The 18596-nt window shown below is 43.2% G+C and overlaps 2 protein-coding genes across 8 annotated transcripts in view; one reads left to right on the forward strand and one right to left on the reverse strand.

Moving 5' to 3' along the window:
* Positions 1-699: 699 nt before the first annotated feature.
* stk24b (serine/threonine kinase 24b (STE20 homolog, yeast)) lies at positions 700-9525 on the reverse strand. Its single transcript, XM_053854394.1, has 11 exons — positions 8728-9525; positions 7318-7548; positions 6868-6924; positions 4639-4747; positions 4255-4412; positions 3226-3411; positions 2973-3121; positions 2759-2882; positions 2622-2690; positions 2382-2518; positions 700-2307 (listed from the first exon to the last, which is right to left on the reverse strand). Exons 1-11 carry the CDS (start codon positions 8767-8769, stop codon positions 2271-2273), a joined length of 1299 nt encoding a protein of 432 aa, XP_053710369.1. The 5' UTR covers positions 8770-9525; the 3' UTR covers positions 700-2270.
* A 2645-nt stretch (positions 9526-12170) lies between these two features.
* LOC128752776 (sodium-driven chloride bicarbonate exchanger-like) overlaps positions 12171-18596 on the forward strand; it is a 35652-nt gene continuing 29226 nt past the window's right edge. The window contains exons 1-3 of one of the 7 annotated variants that reach the window (XM_053854386.1): positions 12171-12207; positions 12601-12709; positions 13532-13561. In XM_053854386.1, coding sequence (XP_053710361.1) covers positions 12662-12709; positions 13532-13561 — 78 coding nt within the window. In that variant the 5' untranslated portion in view covers positions 12171-12207; positions 12601-12661. Of the gene's footprint in view, positions 12213-12364; positions 12710-13531; positions 13562-17455; positions 17843-18596 lie in introns of those variants that run through there. The other 6 variants (XM_053854387.1, XM_053854388.1, XM_053854393.1 and 3 more) reach the window with 6 other exon arrangements.

The following is an 18596-nucleotide window of genomic DNA, read 5'->3' on the forward strand; positions in this document are numbered from 1 at the left end:
CTTCGTCCTTGGGGTAAAAACAACGTGTTTAATGGGTTCATGAAACGGTGTCCTCATTTCCAAAGGCCACCAGATGGCAGTCTTCCATTCTCTTGAACGTTTGGGTGTTTCTCATTCTATAATAAAAAAACATAATTATTATCATTAATTATTTAAGATAAATTAATACACAGTTATAGATCAAACCCTGTTTGAGAAGCAGGTGCAAATGCCAATCCATTTGACATTTCGATTAATCTTCGATTCACATATATATATATATATATATATATATATATATATATATATATATATATATATATATATATATATATTTAGATATATTATATCTGTTATATGAAGAAGTGGATTTAGCTCCGACCCGCAGGTTGACAGGATGTGGAATTAAATCCATAACAATGAAGAGAAATTCCATAAAGCCAAGTGTTTCACCACTATACCACGAATAAAGGCCATCTAATCTAATCTAAAGGAATTGTTGACGTATAATGCATGACTTTATTTTAAATATAAACAATGACACAAAACAATGATATGCAATCACTCCTTAACTTTGGGAGGCCAGTTGCAGCTCGCTGTCATAAGTTCCTCATAAGTTATTATACATCATATTTAACAATGAATTTGGGAGACATTCCCAAAGCCTGCTCACGCCCAACAAGTGGGACTTCATTGTTATTACTGGACGTCGACGGTGCTGCTGCTCGGCAGCATCTCAGTCACAGGGACCTTCAATGACTCAGCCACTCCCTGGTCAGTTAAGCATTAGATCTTTATTTCTCATGTCACTTTGAAAGCTTACAAGGAGCTTACATTTAAGTCGGGAATTCTCAAATGACACAAGCAAAGATTATATACAGTACTATAAACTGTCAGCTATGATAAAGGAGACCCAATGTACACATCTTGTAAGTTATTTCCGGAGCATATGTTTATCTTCTTTAAGGTCTAGATATTTTTTGCCGGAGGCAGAAGTCCATATCCATAAAGCATTCCAATATTTCCAACTCTGCAGTTATAAAAATATCATCTCTTTCCATCCCTGTGTTGACAAGAGCGCCTGGATGCACCTTCTCAACTTTATTGCTGCTTTAGCACAGTAGTAGATTCTGGAACTTAGAAGTAAACATATTGTAAAACATGGCTATAAGCAACATTTTTTTTGTGTGTTTTTTTCTCATTTTATTGGCCGTCTGCCCCCCTCCTCAACGAAAGTCCGCTTTTAAATACTCCTCACACTTTCAAAGTGCAAAATAACTGATCTGAAGTTAGAAAAAAAACAAAACAAAAGGTGCAACTCAGACTAACATGATCTGGTGAAAGCGCATAAGGACATGGCACTTCTAGCGATGGCTTGGAAGTGAAAACAACAAAAGTCAGGGTTGAAGGTTTCTGCAGGTTGGCTGCCACACACAGACGCACGCCTCTCCCCGGGCTGTCGACTCGCTCCTCCTCCCGAGACGCTTATAAAACGGACGCACGAGAGAAACACGGGCCACTGCTGCTTCAACGTGTCGAGTCAGCGACTGGTGGCGTCCCAGTCAACACTGATGTACTTCACTCAGTCGAGTGGAACAAAGAGAAATGAGATGAAATGCCGGAACGTTGTATCTCAAAAAGGCAAGGCATTTTTTCTGTTGTTCTCTCTGTTGGAGCTTTAAATATGTACTTTCCTAACGTTAGTCATATCTACAAAAACAACCATTTGGGACACAGTGATTCATCCTCACAACTGGTTCTCACGTTCAGCATGGCGCCCCCTCCCGCTCCCTCCCCCTGTGACCAACACACACACGCACGCACGCACGCACACGCTTCCCATCCCACTTCCACTGCCCAGAAGTCCACTTAAAGCACTTTACCTGAGGTTTTTCATTAAGAATGCTGCAAATATGCCTAAACGGGGAGTCTGGGACGATGGGAGCACACGCGCACACACGCACACAAGAGAGCATCCAAGCATGCGTTCAGAGGGTTTGGGGAATATGATGCCTACATTAGCGAGGATTGAATTCTGAGGGGGGATGTTGAGCCCAGAGTCTTGCCTGGCAGGTTGCTCTGCCAAGGTCAGCAGCAGCCACAGCCTTGGGAGAAGCTCCAAAAGTTTGTTTTTTATTCGCCGCCGCCTCCCCTCACCCCAGACACATGCCCACGACGTCAAACACGGTCAGCTGGTGTTAGATGGCTCAACCCCTGACTTGTGACCCCTTGTGTGGGCGGTGTGATGGGAGGGTCGGTGGGAAAGCAGAGCCAGGTCCGACAGCTGACTTCTACGGCGCAGATGTGGAGGTCCTGCTAGTGGAGTAGCTGCGTGAGAGGACGGCAGGAGTTAGGGAACTCGGGACGACAGGATTTTGAAGCGCGCAGGAGGACGGCGATACCTCTGCAGCCTGTGGACCATGTGAGCCACCAGAGAGTCTGAGATGCCAGGGTAAGACTCCTCCGCCAACAGGATGGCTTCTCGCAGCTGGTCCAGAACCAGAGGGTTCCCGTTCACCTGCTCCTGTCTGGCCTTCAGCTGCCATTCACAGGAGACACAAGGCAGAAACCCTTCACATATCGAACGCAGATACTCGAGTAACTGAGGCCAACAAGAGAGAAGTCGACTGGCGACTGCTCACCTCGGCAAGTGCCGGAGAGATGACTGTGGCCAGGCTCTGGGAATAAGGCCTCTTTGGAATGTCTTTTGTCTGCAGCAGGGCAGAGACATGCTTCAGACGCCACCTTTCCAAACATCACGCACCCAGTATTTTTATACCTGTTCCGTCGCTCCAGACTGACCCTCCCCATTCTGCAGCTTTTTGGGGTCTTTCTCACGGATGGTGAAGATCCAGTCGTCGCTGCCGAAGTCGTTGCCGCCCGACGCTTGACCATCCTGCTCGCTGCTCGGACAGACACAAAGACATTAGTCCATAAAGCCGTTGTAGAAGGAAAGAGGGATAATGTTTGAGAAAACACAGGAGCGGCCTTACGAGTCGGACTCGTCTGAACTGGACTCTGCCGTTCTCGACTGCTCTGCCTTCCATCGCTTGTACTTGTCCACCAGCTCAGTCAGGTACGAAGTCTTTTTCGCATGGCGAACGATCAGCTTATGCTTCAGTAGCTCTTTGGCAGTTGGCCTCTGAGGAAACAAAGCCAGGGCGGCGCTGTGAGCAGATGACGCTCCGTGCCAAGGCGCTGCAACAACACACGCTCCTGAAATGTGGCTCTCACAAAAGTACTCACAAAACTGGGCTCTTTGTTGAGGCACGCCTCGACGAACTCCTTGAGCGGTTTGCTGTAATTTCCCTCCAGGGTGGGCGGGTTGTTCTTTGGAATAAGAAATAAAACTTTCATGGGATGAAGCTCCGAATGAGGAGGCTCGCCTTTAGCTAGCTCTATCGCCGTGATGCCCAGAGACCAGATATCAGCCTGGAAATAGGGGGGAAAAAATCTCATGTCATTCAAATATGTCACGTTGTTACTGTAAATTCCAGACTATAGAGCTCACTGGAAAATAGATCTTAGTTCACACTTAAGCCGCGGGTGCAGTGGTGCTGTCTGCACTGTAGAAAGGTTTAAAAATTCATGAGGATCTCATCTAAACTTATTTGGAACACGGGGTCCAGCATGGAGACTGACTCATGAAACAAATGTTCTGAACTTGAATCATCAACTCCTCACATCTTTTATTGACAGTCAAGCGCTCAAAATGCTGTTTTCGCCCGTGTGTAGGCTTTTAGCGAGGAGGGCATCTGCAAAACATGAAAAAATGGACGGCTGATTACACTGGTACGTGGCGGCCTCTGGCGGCTAAGTTACGGTCAAGAATTGGGCGTCCATTTTTTCATGTTTTGCAGACGCCCTCCTCACTTCAAGTCTGCCTGTGTATCCGAAGTTCCAACACCACGGTCGGTCTCAGCTGCTGATTCACGTCTCAGGTCCTCCAGGAGATCGGCTTTGTGGGCGGAGCAGCGGACACGCAGGTGAAAACGGCGCATTTTGATCGCTTTAAAGTCAATAAAATGCCTGTGATGTCATGGGTTTGATGTGATTAGGCTCAATATTTTTGCATCATGACACTCTTCAGCCTGTGAAAATCCATACATGAGCCGCAGTGCACAGACCATGACAAAAAGTAGCGGCTTACTGTCTGGAAATTACGGTCATTTGTGTGAAAATATGCACAACATAGTGCAAACTCAACGGCTCTACATTATAGCAAATGACCTCTAAAAGACCTTTAGAGGACATTGGGTCATTTAAAGACCTCACCTTTGAGTCATATGCCGACTGCTTGATGACCTCGGGGGCCATCCAGAAGGGGGTGCCGACGAAGGTGTTGCGTTTGATCTGAGTGTCCGTGAGCTGACCTGCCACGCCGAAATCCGCCAGCTTCACCTCACCTTGTTCCGAGAGCAGCACGTTGGCAGCTGTGGAGAGAGCAGCTGGGATCACGTCCGGGGAAGAGCTATTCCACATCTCCACACACTCTATAGAAGCAGTGTTTAACAACCATAATAAAGACCAAGTGGCTGTCAGAAGCCTTTCAGTCAATCCCCAGCTGTAACACAGAGGGAGTGATGAATGGAAGCGGGACGGCAAGTCAATACCATTAGCAAGATACTTGTGGGCCCCCACTGTCTTCCATCTGCCCACCTTTGATATCCCTGTGGATCTTCTTCTCAGAGTGCAGGTACTCCAGTCCTTTGAGGATCTCTCTTAAAATGGTGGCTATTTGAATCTCGTCCAGCGCTCCTGGCTCCATCTGAGGCGAAAGAGAACAGAGGTGTGAAGGTGACCTTCAGCCCAGGTGTATGGACCATGAAGTTATTCTCCACTGGACTCATTCATTAATTAACATGAATAAAGAACTTAAGAGCATATGTTTCAATCAAACGATGAGTTGTGAAGAGCAAAATGTTTAGCAACCTTCCAGTTTCAAGTGAGATTTGACTTGGATCATCTTAGAGCAGAGGTGGGCAATTCAATTTCCTAAAGGGCCTCATTAGATTCTGGAACGGTTGTGAGGGGCCATTATCAACAGAAAGACAGCGATGACTACAAAACACAACAGAAAAATAGCCAAAATATTAACTTCAGTAACAAGGACAAAAATAAACCTAAGAAGATTAAATTTAATTAAGGATATTAAGAAGTGAAATTGCACCACGAAACCTATCGAAATGTATTATGCAACGATGGAGTAGAGAGTCAAGATAAAAAAGACAATTTGTTACAAAATATATTTAGCAGTATGCCTTCAATGTATTTTGAGGAAGAAGAAAGACACAAAAATGGCCAATGAAAAAGAAGAAAATTTTAGTCTTAAAACAAGAACATGCTATATTTACTGCTGAAAAGGTGGTGGTGACGAAAAGAGAAAGTACAAAAAAGGCAGAAAACTTAGGACAGTTATAGCTTTAGTCTGATGCTGGGCCACGAAAATACAGGCATCAGGCCACATATGGCACCTGGGCCGCACTTTGCCCATATCTGTCTTAGAGAATGTCATTTCACAGCTTCCATGTTTGCTCTGCTCCAACTCACACTACACATAGTACTTTAACGTAACTTTAAGACAGACGCTCTCAACGGCAGAGTGGCCAATATTTATGGTTTCCCCATCCAAGCATCTATTTACTCCAACAACCCAACATATACTGTCCAAAACATTCTTCAGAAGAATCTCTGAAGAGGCTCTGAAGAGGCTCAACAACATGCTAACAGCAGATCATTGTTAACATTATTGGCCACTCTGATGGTGATAACATCTTCCTCTAAGTTACATTTACAACAGATACTAACTGTGATTAAACATACAGTACAAGCAAGACCTGAGTGACTGCACTAGAAAATGGTTTCCTGTTTACATGATGCAACCTCAGCATGTGATACTGTAGGTAGGTCTGCACAATTATGGTAAAAAAAAAATATATAGATACAAATAAAATCATCATTATTGTGATCATGATTATTTCAGAAAAGAATTTGTATTATTCCTGAGGGAAATTTTGTTTGTAGCTTAACATGCTCCGTAAATGACAAAAATCTAAATATGAAATATAAAATATAAAATGCAGGTTTCAGGAAATATCTGTATTTTTACAGCATTACTTTAAAAAAATGAATTGCATGAACAACTTAAACAAAAATCTCAGTTATTAGAGTAAAATAAAATCAACAAGTAACAAAATAGAAACAGAGTTACAGTTACAGAGTGCAAGCAAGAGGAGCGACTTCATGGAAACAACTCTCAGGAACAATTACAGCATGGATGTCCCTATCCATTTCTCCCAATATTGTGTACTAGCTTGACCAATTGCAAGCCTGCAAGTTTGAGAGCATAAAGGAGACAAACAATGTGGAGCAACAGTAGTGCAGGAGGGTCCATACCTCTCTTAAGCTGGGATTTAGGTCCGCCACACACCGTCTTCAGACAGAGGGCGGGTAGTTCAATCATGGCAGCCAAAATCGATCACTATTAAAATGTGATTTATTGTACCTCAAAGGAAAATGCAGGAGCTGTTGAACTTCCTGTTATAGTTACTGATGCTCTATAGCTTTCCAGGTTTTTTTCTCTCTCTCCGTCACATTTATAAAACAAAATAGTGCTTCTGACTGTGCTCCTGAGAGAGTCGAGGAGAAAACTGCCACCTTCAACTCAGCCTTTATATTCTCTTTTTGGCAACAAACACCCGCGCACAGTAAGATGTGGATGCACTAGACTATAAATGACGCCTGGCGGCACACAAATCAGATCGGCTAGACAAATACATGAAGGAAAACCTGCTCGTATTTCACACCACTGTGGTGAGCCAGCATTGCTTTGCTTGTTTCAAACAGGAAAAGAAGCGTAAGATTTGGAATTCTGTGACAAAAACTCACCAAATCTAACGCAGAGCCTCCACCCAAATACTCCATGATGATCCACAACTTGGTGTCCTGTGACAAAGGAGAAAGATGAGTCAGCACCGAAATGAAACTAGTCATCTGAATTGGGACATTAGGCGTCTTGTTTTTCAAATGAACAACGACAAATCGCTGATCTAGAGCAAAACAACTCCTCCAAAAACCTTCAAGTATTGTGCTAAAGCCCAGTCCCTGATGCAAGTTAGTGACTCGTGAAACAGCCGCAGCATCCCAATCTACTGTACGGATGGAACTAATAATACTTAGCGGCCGTTGAAGTTATTTCAGGCTAATCTCTTTTTCACTTAGGATTATTAATGGGCAGTGGGTAGTGCATGTTAAATCCCTTTATTTATCGTACCCCTGGTGGTTTTCAACAATGCGGGGGCACACGTGTGTCTGCGTGGACTCAAAGCACAGCCTCACCTTGAGGTACGAGCCGTAATATTTAGTGACGAACGGGCTGTCGCACTGGCTCAGCACCGTGATCTCCTGCTGAATGTCCTCGATCTCGTCCTCTGCTTCCTCCAGGTCAATGATCTTGATGGCCACCACTTTCTGGGTGCGATTGTCAATGCCTTTGAAGACCTCGCCGAAGGAACCCTTGCCAATGCGCTCCAGCTTGGTGAACAACTCCTCAGGGTCAGCTTTAGCATTCTGACAATGAGGAGCACAAAAAAAAGTAAAAATGTCATAGGGTTAGATTGATAATAGCGGGAAAGCAGGCAGAACCAAATATTGCGTTGGTGAAGTCAGGCAGCATAATGCTCAAAGAAAACCTGAACAAACACTTGTGTTTTTCTACACAAGGGAAACCATGTGACAATTACGTAGCAAAATTATTTGCTTTATTATTTAACCACAGAAAAGCTTTGATGATTGTGAGACTGCATTTTTACAATGTTCTTAATGATGTTGTTGTTGTAAAACAACAAGCAAACCAATATGTGGTATCCAAATATTGGTTACATAACTGAGGAACTGGCCCACAGGGATTGTTTTATAAAAAACAAAAACGGACAACACACTAAAGGCAACTCCCTTCCAGTTTTGGTAAAACATATATTTTAAATTCAAACAGAATTGGAATAAACAATGAGGAATAAAAAAAAAAAAAGTTTCATTCAGGATATGTCAATGACATATCCAGTCATTGATATGTACACAATAATGCAAATTTATAATAATAATAATCATGTGCATTGGGAGTAAAGATCCTAGGTCATAAATGCATCTCCATCAGTTCAGTACAAGGTAAATTTCATGACTTGTATTTGGGGATCACATAAAAGCATGCAAGCTCAATGATCATACAGGAGTTGGACAAAATAATGCCTTTAGCTTTAAGGTGTTTCCATTATTTTGTCCAACCCCTGTATATCCAGTCTCCATTTTTTTCTGGCCGCTTGAGTGTTTTAACATCTATCTATATCATGTATATTTTACAGAGAGCTCATCCACTATTTAACCTTTATGTTAGATTTTGCTTACCATTCTTTGGCAGTCAGGAATCATTGTTTATTCTATTAAACATAGCACGCCACAACTGTATAGTGTGTAGCTTTAATGGCCCAAAGACTTAAATTATACTGTGGATAAGTGCAATGTGCGTTTAAGGCATTGAATATAATGGGAAATCTATTAACACTGCGTCGTTGTCTTGCAAATATTACACAAACTATTGCTACATGCAATACGTCAACAGGAAGAGCAGATCGATGGAGCGATAACTGACTCAAAGTTGAGTTTCTATACCATCAGACTAGCAGTACAAGTGCATATTTCATCCCGCACAACTCGAGTACAACTCGGGTGAAGCGGCTCACAGATGTTTACCTGCATCCCCGGCAGGTGACCCTGCACTGGGGAGTGGGCCATGTCGATGCTGGCTGGAGCTGCGCCTCGGCCGGGGCTCAGGTCTCCCCGCCTGGGTGGCGACTACTGTCTGTCCGTTAATGATAGCAACCAGCGGGACACAAATATCCCGGTAGACGAGCTCCGAGACCTCCCTCGCTTTCTTCTCGCAACACCCCAACAGCTGAGCAAGCTAGCTGACGGCTGCTAACGCTAGCTGCGTCCAAGAAACCCGCACTGTTGGCTCGCAAACCAGCGAGCGTTGAACCGAGTGTCAGGCGGCAGCACGTCGCACTTCTGCCACCAATTATTCCAGAACAAAACGCCAATATCTTAAGTCGAGGCTGCCGCTGTCCGAATCTCTATCCTCTGGTAACGGTTCTGTCAGCTAGCTAGCATGGTTAGCACTGGGTGCTAGCGGTCCCGGAGAGCTCTACGCTTCTTGCATCATGCCGCTTCTGCCCCCTCAGACGGGGCTCTGGAATCCGCCCAACACTTGGCCTTTGTCTTCGGACTAACTTCACCTCACGATCGGCTCAGGTGTTGGACAACAGTCGCCTGTCAGTGTTTTGATTTCCTCCCTCACTTTCGTCCCGTACACTCGGCCATCTTGTCGGTGCTGTGACGCCGGTCTGGGCGGATCTGGATCCGGATCAACACTAATAACATCTCCAGCTTCACAGTTGCACCTGTGGAGCACCGGAACAAGACGTTAAACGAATAAGTCATTCAGCACGAACCAAGCGTGAAACCTCCGAGCTGACACAAGTTTTCGTGAGAAGCCCTTTTCTTCAAGTCCTCGAGCATTTTTCTCTTGATGTGAGATATCAGCGTCCACATAAAGTTAGTTCCTGAACAATTTCTCGTGTTATTTTACTGCCAATATAGCGATCATGTTTCGTTTTTGCGTGTTTACATAATATAATACGTGTTATTCGTAAATGGCTTTCTCTAGATTCACTTCAATCGTCAGCTCATGAAGTCAGTGCAAAAAAAAAAAAAAAAACCGATGAAATCGTGTCGTAACGACCAACGTTTCTCATTCTGGGAGGAATAAAGGCAATTGAACAATTCACATTATACACATTACATTCATTCAATGAGTAATGCTTTTGGCAGTGCTTTGTCCCTCATAATAAATTACTAAATGTTGTTTAAAACAAACAGTGAGAGAGAACAAGAAATCTATGTAATGAATTGTCCTGATGCAGTTACAAAGATATTCCAATATTTACTTTATTTATCTGGGGGGAGATAAAAGAGGAATAAGAGAGAAAAGATAAAAGAGGGGTTACTATATGTTCCTCAGAAAAAAAAACATACTACATCAAATAAATAAAATAAAATAAAAACATGCCATCAGACCACAGTAGAATCGAATAGAAGAACCATCATATTTACAGTCTATACACATAACACAAAAAAGATACACTAGTTCCTACAATATTATTTGAGCAAAATTTGGGTTACATTCAGAAGCCCTCATATGTCTGTGGGTTAGTCGGACCATGTCCTGAGGAAACGTAACTGCCCACCCCTGCTCTTAAGAGCACATGCTCATATGTGCGCACATTTATTGCCTTTATTCATCACACAATAGAGCGATTTTGCAAAACAATTTATAAAGACCATTGGGCTGTTGATAAATATCATCTTTATGTGGAAGAACAGCTTCAATTACGCAACAAGTTTTGAGTTTCCGGAATTCCAATGGACGTTTGATCATGTCAGGAAGACACAACACTGCAGTTACTCTTATGCCTGAACATTTTTGCCATTTTTACAACTAATGCTCAGACATTCATCCTTGAGTCAACAAAGCTGTCACTGTGCTGGAGGCGGAGCGAATCCTGGACACATCATTAATTCTTCAGAAGGTCAACACTGAGATCCCCCACAGCCACAGTAAATCATGGTGATCTATGAGAGCAGGGTTTTCAGCCCTTTTCAAGCCACGTCACACTTTGTTCATTGAAAAAATCCTATGTTGTTCCTTAGTTGAAAGTCCAGCAGAAAATCCCTTTTTATTTGAAAGATTGTAGCTACTGACACGCTGCGATTTTGGCATCATGTTGGCAGTAACAAATAGCAGAAAAATTTTTTTGTTTGATCATCCATCCAGGAAGTCCTGGGCAATATGACAAAAATACTGTTTCGATTTTCACTTTTCGCATAATTTCATTCTAGTTTGAGGAATTTCTAGACTAATCTTTAACATTCTTTGCCACAGTTTCAGAACAACAACGACTCTTTCTCTCTTCTGAGTTTCTTGAATTTTTGATGTTTTTCACACTCTCAGACTGAAGTTGCTGCTTCCCTGCACAAATAGATAAGATTAGAAATAAATTCATGTCCTATTCAATATCATTCAGCTCTAAGATGGGGTTGTTCAGGAAGTTGGAAGTCTGTTTTGCTCTTTGTCTGTCCTTATGTTTCACAACATTACAGCGTACATGGGCTGGAATTAGGCCTGTCACAATAATCAATTAGCCAATTCATCGTCCGATAATAAAAGATTAACTCAATCATACTGTCTGCTTTAACTACCACATGCACGTACCATATCTCCTACTGCTGCTGCCTGCCATCTTCATCCACTGACAGGTGAATCATTATCAGAGTCAACTCAGGTCACTGAGGATCCCACTAACTAGGAGGGTCCACTCTGCATTGGTTTTAGACGCATCCTAGGACACAACACAGCGGAATGAATAGAGTGAACCCTCCTGTCAGTCGTGTCAGAGTCAGCCATCATGCGATGAATGAACAGTCAGCAAGTAGCTTGACTGGGGAGGAGAAACACATTACAGTGTTGTAGAAGTAAAGGGAAGAAATAACAAAATATTTACAGAACGAAAAGTCACAGCCCCAGTGTGGGAATATTCATGTCTTAATGATTAATAATCATTATTATTACAATGATAATGATCTTGTGTTATTGTTATTATTATAATGTAATCGAATTTGTGGTTACTTTAGTTATAATATTCAACAATAATATTGTTTATCAGCAATTATAGCTGTTATAATACACGGTGGCCTTACAGTTTTAAAAATGTTGCACATATCAGTTGATAAGATAAAAACAAAGCATCATTTGCTCTATTGCTGCCTCAGGACAAAGCGCTGGTTAACTGAAGATTTATGTGCGTATGTATTCACCTTGACCTTTGGACAAATTACGTGGCAACCAAATGAACGTCAACCAGCCATCATTAAAAAAATTGCACCATCAAAAAAAAAAAAAAAAAAAAAACTTCAATAGACAATTAAACAAATCTGGTTAAATCTCAGACTCGTTCAATGCTGTCGGTCACCCAGTGATTTTAAAGATTGACCACAGGAGGGCGCGAGTGCACAAGGCTAGTCTTTGGCGCAGCGTTGCGTGCTGCGGCGACATTTCCCTTTATTATTAACGCGGGGTGCACATGCAAGAAGCCTTCAGCACATGTGTTTGTCAAGGTACAGTGAGTATCAGGCCACATTGCTCTTGCTCGTGCTTATATAAGGTGTGGTTGTGAGTCAAAGTGGGGAGCCCCTCGCGCATGGTGACCTTTGCAGGTAATCTGACGGCGGTTGAGACCACCTGGATCAGGCTCCCTTGCTCGTCAATAGCTGAGGGTTTGGAGCGAAGTGTGTGTCTCAGCTTCGCTCGGAGGACGCGCCTCCTCATCATCGACGTGGCTCTGAGGCGCGCACGGGAAGACCTGCCTCCCTCCTCCACGCGTGAATGATGTAGGACAGGACGAGGACCGTCTCACCTCCCTTGTTGAACGAACCTCGGCCGGCGATCGTGAATGTTGCCAAGGATACCAGCGACACTCTTTCAGCAGAATCACCACCTTTATCTTCCAGGCTGAATCCAAGAGAGGAGAGGGCGACCACCGGCATTTTGTGAAGCCAAGGAGAAGAAAAGATGGACATCACCGACCAAGGAGCTCAAATGGAGCCGCTCTTGCCCACGGTAGGTCAGAGCAGCTCACCGCTTCACAAGGAGGTGCATGGCTGCTTTATCAACCCACTAACGGCACGCAGTCTTTATCAATCGTCACCTTTTCTCATCTAACGCATCCATTTTGCCGTGTTGCGCAGCGTTTTGCTCCAGACTTCCCACCTGAAACCGAAATTGCCCTCCTGAACACGTCTAGAATCCAGTCACCGCACAAAATGGTTGCATTTCTCCACACACGTTTTATTGACCTCCAGCTCTTCAGTGAATACCAATAGGTGGATGTGGGAAATGTCCTGTGAAGATGGTGACCTGAATACAAACCCACATGAAACCACATCACAAGTCCTCCTGATGCTGAGCTTCGTTCTGTCCATTGGTGCTTCCCTGGTGCCCCTGTATTTCGCTCTGGCCAACACCTCACAGCTTATGCCGTTACTCTTATCCTGTTTGAGCTCAGTGGAAACTTGCTGCACAGGTCAGATGAGCGTGTTGTGGCGTGGGATGGCTACGTTTCCCCTGCAGTGTGGTTCTCTCCATCAGTGGAACTCGTTGCCGCTTTTCTCCTCCTACGCAGCAAGCAAACACGTTGTCATGGTTTCTTCAGGGAGGTGTATCAGTATGTGAGGTGTTAGTACACAGAAAATCTTAGGGATTCCTGAAAGCCTGGGACAGAAAAAAACAAAACTGGGCTCTTCATCTTGTCACGACGTTACCAGGTTCCCAAGGTCAGCCACAAGAGCATTTGAAATTTACAGAGGGAAGGACCGCAATTGAATGCATCACTGCATGCACTGAATTTGTTCCCGCTAATTCATTGATGTGCTTTGTCCGCAGGAACAAAGTTCTCAGGACAGTAAAGATGTGGTAAGTTCATTTTTCAATTTTCATTTGCCAGCAGGGCCCTAAATAAGCCAGCAATGAATTAGTACAGCATTAAACTATGTGTGTACAAAACCAAAACGCCATGGTGGGAAAATAGCATTTCAGCAGACTATGCTTTCTAACTCCCTGTGCCTATTGAAAACAGACGCTTAAATAGTGTCAATGATAGGGCAAGTATGATACATGTCTGCAGAGCGACCTGCAGTATATCACAAAATATTGGGATATTGTAAGTACAGTACAGCGAGATACTGTATTGCTGATAATAACACAACAGTGATAATAGATAAAACATGCTATATTATGTGAATTAATGCTAGTTTACTGTCACAAACAGGTAGATCTCGGGTGTGCAATTATATGTCTTTTGGGGCCACATTGTCTCCTGCTGTTAGTGGCCGTCAAACTTAAAGACAGGCGAGAATAATGCAGCGTAAATATCAACTTGAAATATTATCAAACAAGGAGAAGAAGGGATGTAGGCATGCCTTGATGTTAGATGCTTACAATGTGGCTTTTTTGTTTTATAAGTCAGTCATAAATATTAACACTGCAATAGGTAAATAAATAGCACTTAAATATGCATTTGCTAACATTTCTAATTTATTTTGATCTTGAGATCTTGTTCTCTATTACAAGGAGCTATAGGTGGGAGTCAGTATCAGTGTCTGCTAGTGATGGGTAGATGAGGCATCATAAAACAGTGTTGCAGGGTTGAAGAAACAGTGTCCTCATTTCCAGAAGCCACTAGATGGCGCTCTTGGCTTAGAAATGATGTGAGGTTTCAGTCAATTAGTTGTTCAAGTCCAAACATTCTACAGCAGACAGCGCCATCTGGTGGCCTCTGAAAATCAGGTCACTGTTTCATGAAACCTCATCAACCCTTTCATACTGTGTCATAAAGCCTCATCTAACCATCAGTCATGTTTTTTCCATGTGGCAAGTATTTGTGAATCTTCAGTGCCTGAATAATAAAAAAAACCCTTTATTTCTTTATTAAATTAAATTATTAATTACCATCCAAGTTTATTTTTGCTAGTACTACTCCACACCAGTAGCTGGTGCTGTTAGCAAGGGATTCTCTTTTATTATTTTATGCTTGTAGATGTGGCTAGAACTGCAGTGAAACGTTTGCGCTCCATTCTCTAGTCTTAATCACTACATATAAAATGCAATTTACTTTCTCGCCTCTTTTTTCCAAGCTTCCCTATTACGCCGTTTGGTTCAGAGCCCTTTTCACGGCTGGTGTTAGAGATTGCGTGCAGTACACTCGCCACACACACTATGCACAGAAATGAATACACAAGTCAGTGTTAATGTATTAAAGCGATGAATTTTTTACATGGCTTTTCTCAGGGATGTTCAGCGTAAGGTCTGCTGATCCGTTTTCAGTGTTGCTCTGGGGAGGGCAGGTTCTAAAAATGATCGTGTTTTGTTGCTTTGCTCTTTATCATTCGCTAGCAAACAGATGTTTGGACATCACAGAGGCTGAACGTGGCATCTGGCAGCCAATGATTGTTGGAGGGCTCCACCAGTTAATAAATATCACCAGAAATAGGATAGATGTGGATTAAAGGCTTTCACCATATGAAATGGCAATGGAAAGAGACAATTGCGGCTGCCACGAGGAAGGGTTTGATGCTTGCATGTCATTTGCCCTGACGAATTATTGCTTATGCAACAGCAGGCCCTGAGCCAGACTGAGGACAATAATGAGCACCAAGTGGTCAAAGCGCCGATCCTTCATTTTATTTGATCCTCTCAACTCATGGTGGAACACTATCACTGTCTGTTGCTTCAATGGTTCATTTTTCATATGTCCATGTTATTGTTTGCAATACCTGATGCCTTTTTTCTGCAAGTATGGAAATGTTTTTTTTAAAAAGAAGATTCATTCTGCCACAGTTAATTCAGAAAGGTATTAAGCGTTCGTAGATGAAGTTTCATGACACAGTACTCTGTTTCATCAACCCTGCGATACTGTTTCATGACACCTCATCTACCCATCACTAATTGTTAGTGAAATAAAAGACATCGCAGGCAGGGTTTCCGTGCACCACCATGTCTTAAATGAGAGCCTCCATTCTTTCAGAAAAATTATCTCTTTTTCAAAATGAACTCCTACGTGATCAAACATATTTTAAGGAAGTGGAAACATGGAAACAAACTGATACAGACAGAACGCATCATGCATTAACATGTTGTTTTTCGCCGTGCTGCTCACAGAAATAGGCCAAAAGAAATGACCGAAGACCGTTGCTCATGAGTTGTGCTCACAAGTTGCACACTTTGGCTAGAGATGGAACAAGTGAGGATGGCTCAGATTGGCGAGAGAGAGATTTACTTATAACTGGCATTTTTATCGTCACAAATTCATTAAATGACAACATTTTCTCTTCTGTTTTGTTGTTTATCGCCTCTTGATTGGCTGCATTCTGTTCCGCTTAGATATATGTTTCAGTGGTTTGACTTCAATGATTGTTGAAATGAAAAATAGCATATACTATAGGGATACTGTAACCAGTATCGGTTTAACGTTTTTTTGAGTTTGTTTTGAGCAGTTGTCCTGGAGGTTATTATTTCATCTTTTTGTCTTCGCTGCGTCTTGTGTCCATATTGCCAGTGGTGCTCTAGATTAACCACATTGAGCGGGTGGATTTGCTCCTCACCTGAGCCAGTTCTGTAGAGCCAGGTCCTCTGGTCACACATTAGATTGTAGGATTCAACATGGCTTAACTAGTAGGAAGAAGTGAAACTGTGCTCAGCATGAAATTATCATCCACTCATCCAGGTGGTAACACTCCTGTTCCAAAAGCTAAAGGTGGGACTAAACTGTATGTTCAGCGTTGTAAACACTTTTATACTGTCAAAGGTTCTTTTGAAACTTCACATTTGAATTTTTATTGCCAAAATGTGGAGGGAAAGTTATGTGTCCTCTGATGTGTCCTTTGATGTGCCTTTTGTTTCAGATTGTGCCAAGAAAATCAGAATCAGAATCAAATTTATTGCCATGGATCCCACCAACTAGGAAAGTTCTTTGCAATAATGTGCTGTCATTGAAATAAAATAAAATAAAATAAACAAAGGCTGATCACGAATTCAACAGTCAATAACACGCACGATAATTCCAGACCAACCTTTGTCTGCGCCATCTTGATACTGAAGTAACAACTATTTGACTATTGAAATAGCTGAATATCGTTGAATATGTCAACTATGTGGTGCCCCTAAAATTGGTGACCACATTAAAAATGTCCCCCAAGAAGGACAGGTCATAAGCGATTAATCTGTATTACATGTGAATATATTCATTTATTTTTTTCTGTAAATAATGAATGAATGTGTTCAAGTCCCAGGCCTACTGAAGACATTTTTCCTGTCCCTTGTCTCTGGCAGATATCTGAGCACTTGACTTTGTTCCAAGGTCAAAACCTGCCACCTGCCACACCATCATGCCTGCATGTATCTGTGATGTAGAGCTCTTTTTCAAGTCAGTATTGAATGGAAATTCACGAGAAGATTTACTGTCTGATTCAGCATTTTTAACTCGTGTGCAGTCGGCATCATTGCAATGTGACAAGACGACTTTAGTTCTCGCTGCCGTGTTATGCGATGGCTTATGCTGACGATGCACTGTTCAACGCAGAGAGACATGCACTGGGAGACAAGATGCATAGAGTCAGAATGCAGGTGCAGCGCGTCGATGTTATTCCCTCTTACAGGATGAGAAGTGTTGTTTGACACTCACTGACCCAAGACTTCTCTTAGGTAACAGAGCTACGAGGCTTGGACACTCAGTTGTGCACAGCGCAGCATCAGTGATGTCAGAGCACTAATCTCTCTGGGGGGATTGGCGGATGGACGCTTGTCAGAAACATTTGATGCAACCGTGGATGAACGCTGTCGGAGGCAGAGAGGGAGAGAGAAAGAGAGAGAGAAAGAGAGAGAGAGAGACTGAGCCGGAGCAGTGCAGAGCTCCCTGGTTTTGTTTTCATGTTGTCTGAAGAGGATTTTCGGAGCGAGGTCACTGCCATTATTCCAGCATGGGCAGAGAAGCAGAGCAGCCAGCCTGAGAAGACGTTGGGGTCACTCTCTTTTTCTCAACCAGCCGCTGATAGGAACGGTCAGCCCTGAGTCCAGCTGAGGGCTCGGGTCGCGAGACCACTGCCGCAAGCTCAAGGGGACTTATTGGGTATTGTGTCCCGTGCTAATCGCTGGCACAACATGCTCTCTGTGGACTACACGAAAGGATTTATCTGTCAGGTAGGCTCGGAGGCTGGCGTTTGTCCTTGCGTTCATTTGTTCCTATGTAAAACTACTTCACAGTTTTTTTTTGAACGACTGCTACAACAATGTCAAGAGAGGATGGTGCTAGAATAATCAGGTTTGTGCTACTACTGAGCACACTGCAGATGTGAAGGTATCTGGCTGTGCTGCGGAGAGGGCAGGACGTGCTGATGTGCATGTGAAAGGTCCTGAGGAGGTTCTCTGACAGATGGGACTGTGGCGCAAGAGAGGAGCGTTTACCCTCTGTTCTGACCTTCATGATCTCTGAGGGTGGAACAGAAACAGTCGAGCATTTCTTAAACTATGTCGTTCAAATTTCAAATGCCACAGTCCTTTAACCTCGGTCATGTTCGTCTCCCGTACAAGATGTCAGAAGTTTCTTGAGTTGTCAGTGGGTTGCCTCAAGGTTAGGGTTAGGTCAAGTCACATATCCACAGCATCACACCAGCATGTTTTGAAGGTGGCAAGGTGTCCGGTGCATGTTGAATGTCCTTTGCGATATAGCTGCTGGTGGTGACGCTGGCCGATTGTGGCCGATTGCCACAGCAACCACAGCTGTCTGTCGGGATGAAAACCATGACAACCAAAGCTGTCAGCCAATCACAAGGCATGTAGCGTTTCTGATAATCCATCTCTGGTCTATGTACAAAGTATCTAAGCACACTGGGTCTCAGCACATCCATAAGCAGATTGACTGTAGACTCTCAATAAGGAAGGGTTCTCACGGCTC

The sequence above is a fragment of the Synchiropus splendidus genome, chromosome 1 (genome assembly GCF_027744825.2).
Source record: "Synchiropus splendidus isolate RoL2022-P1 chromosome 1, RoL_Sspl_1.0, whole genome shotgun sequence".
Classification (NCBI taxonomy): Eukaryota; Metazoa; Chordata; class Actinopteri; order Syngnathiformes; family Callionymidae; genus Synchiropus; species Synchiropus splendidus.

Excerpts from the sequence above, each read along its gene's own strand:
- stk24b (XM_053854394.1), bottom strand. The coding sequence starts at position 8,769 with ATGGCCCACTCCCCAGTGCAGGGTCACCTGCCGGGGATGCAG. Across the intron at positions 4,748-6,867 it reads GAGGCTCTGCGTTAGATTTG|ATGGAGCCAGGAGCGCTGGA; the intron begins GTGAGTTTTTGT and ends CTTTCGCCTCAG. Across the intron at positions 2,883-2,972 it reads AGTTCAGACGAGTCCGACTC|CGAGCAGGATGGTCAAGCGT; the intron begins GTAAGGCCGCTC and ends CTGTCCGAGCAG.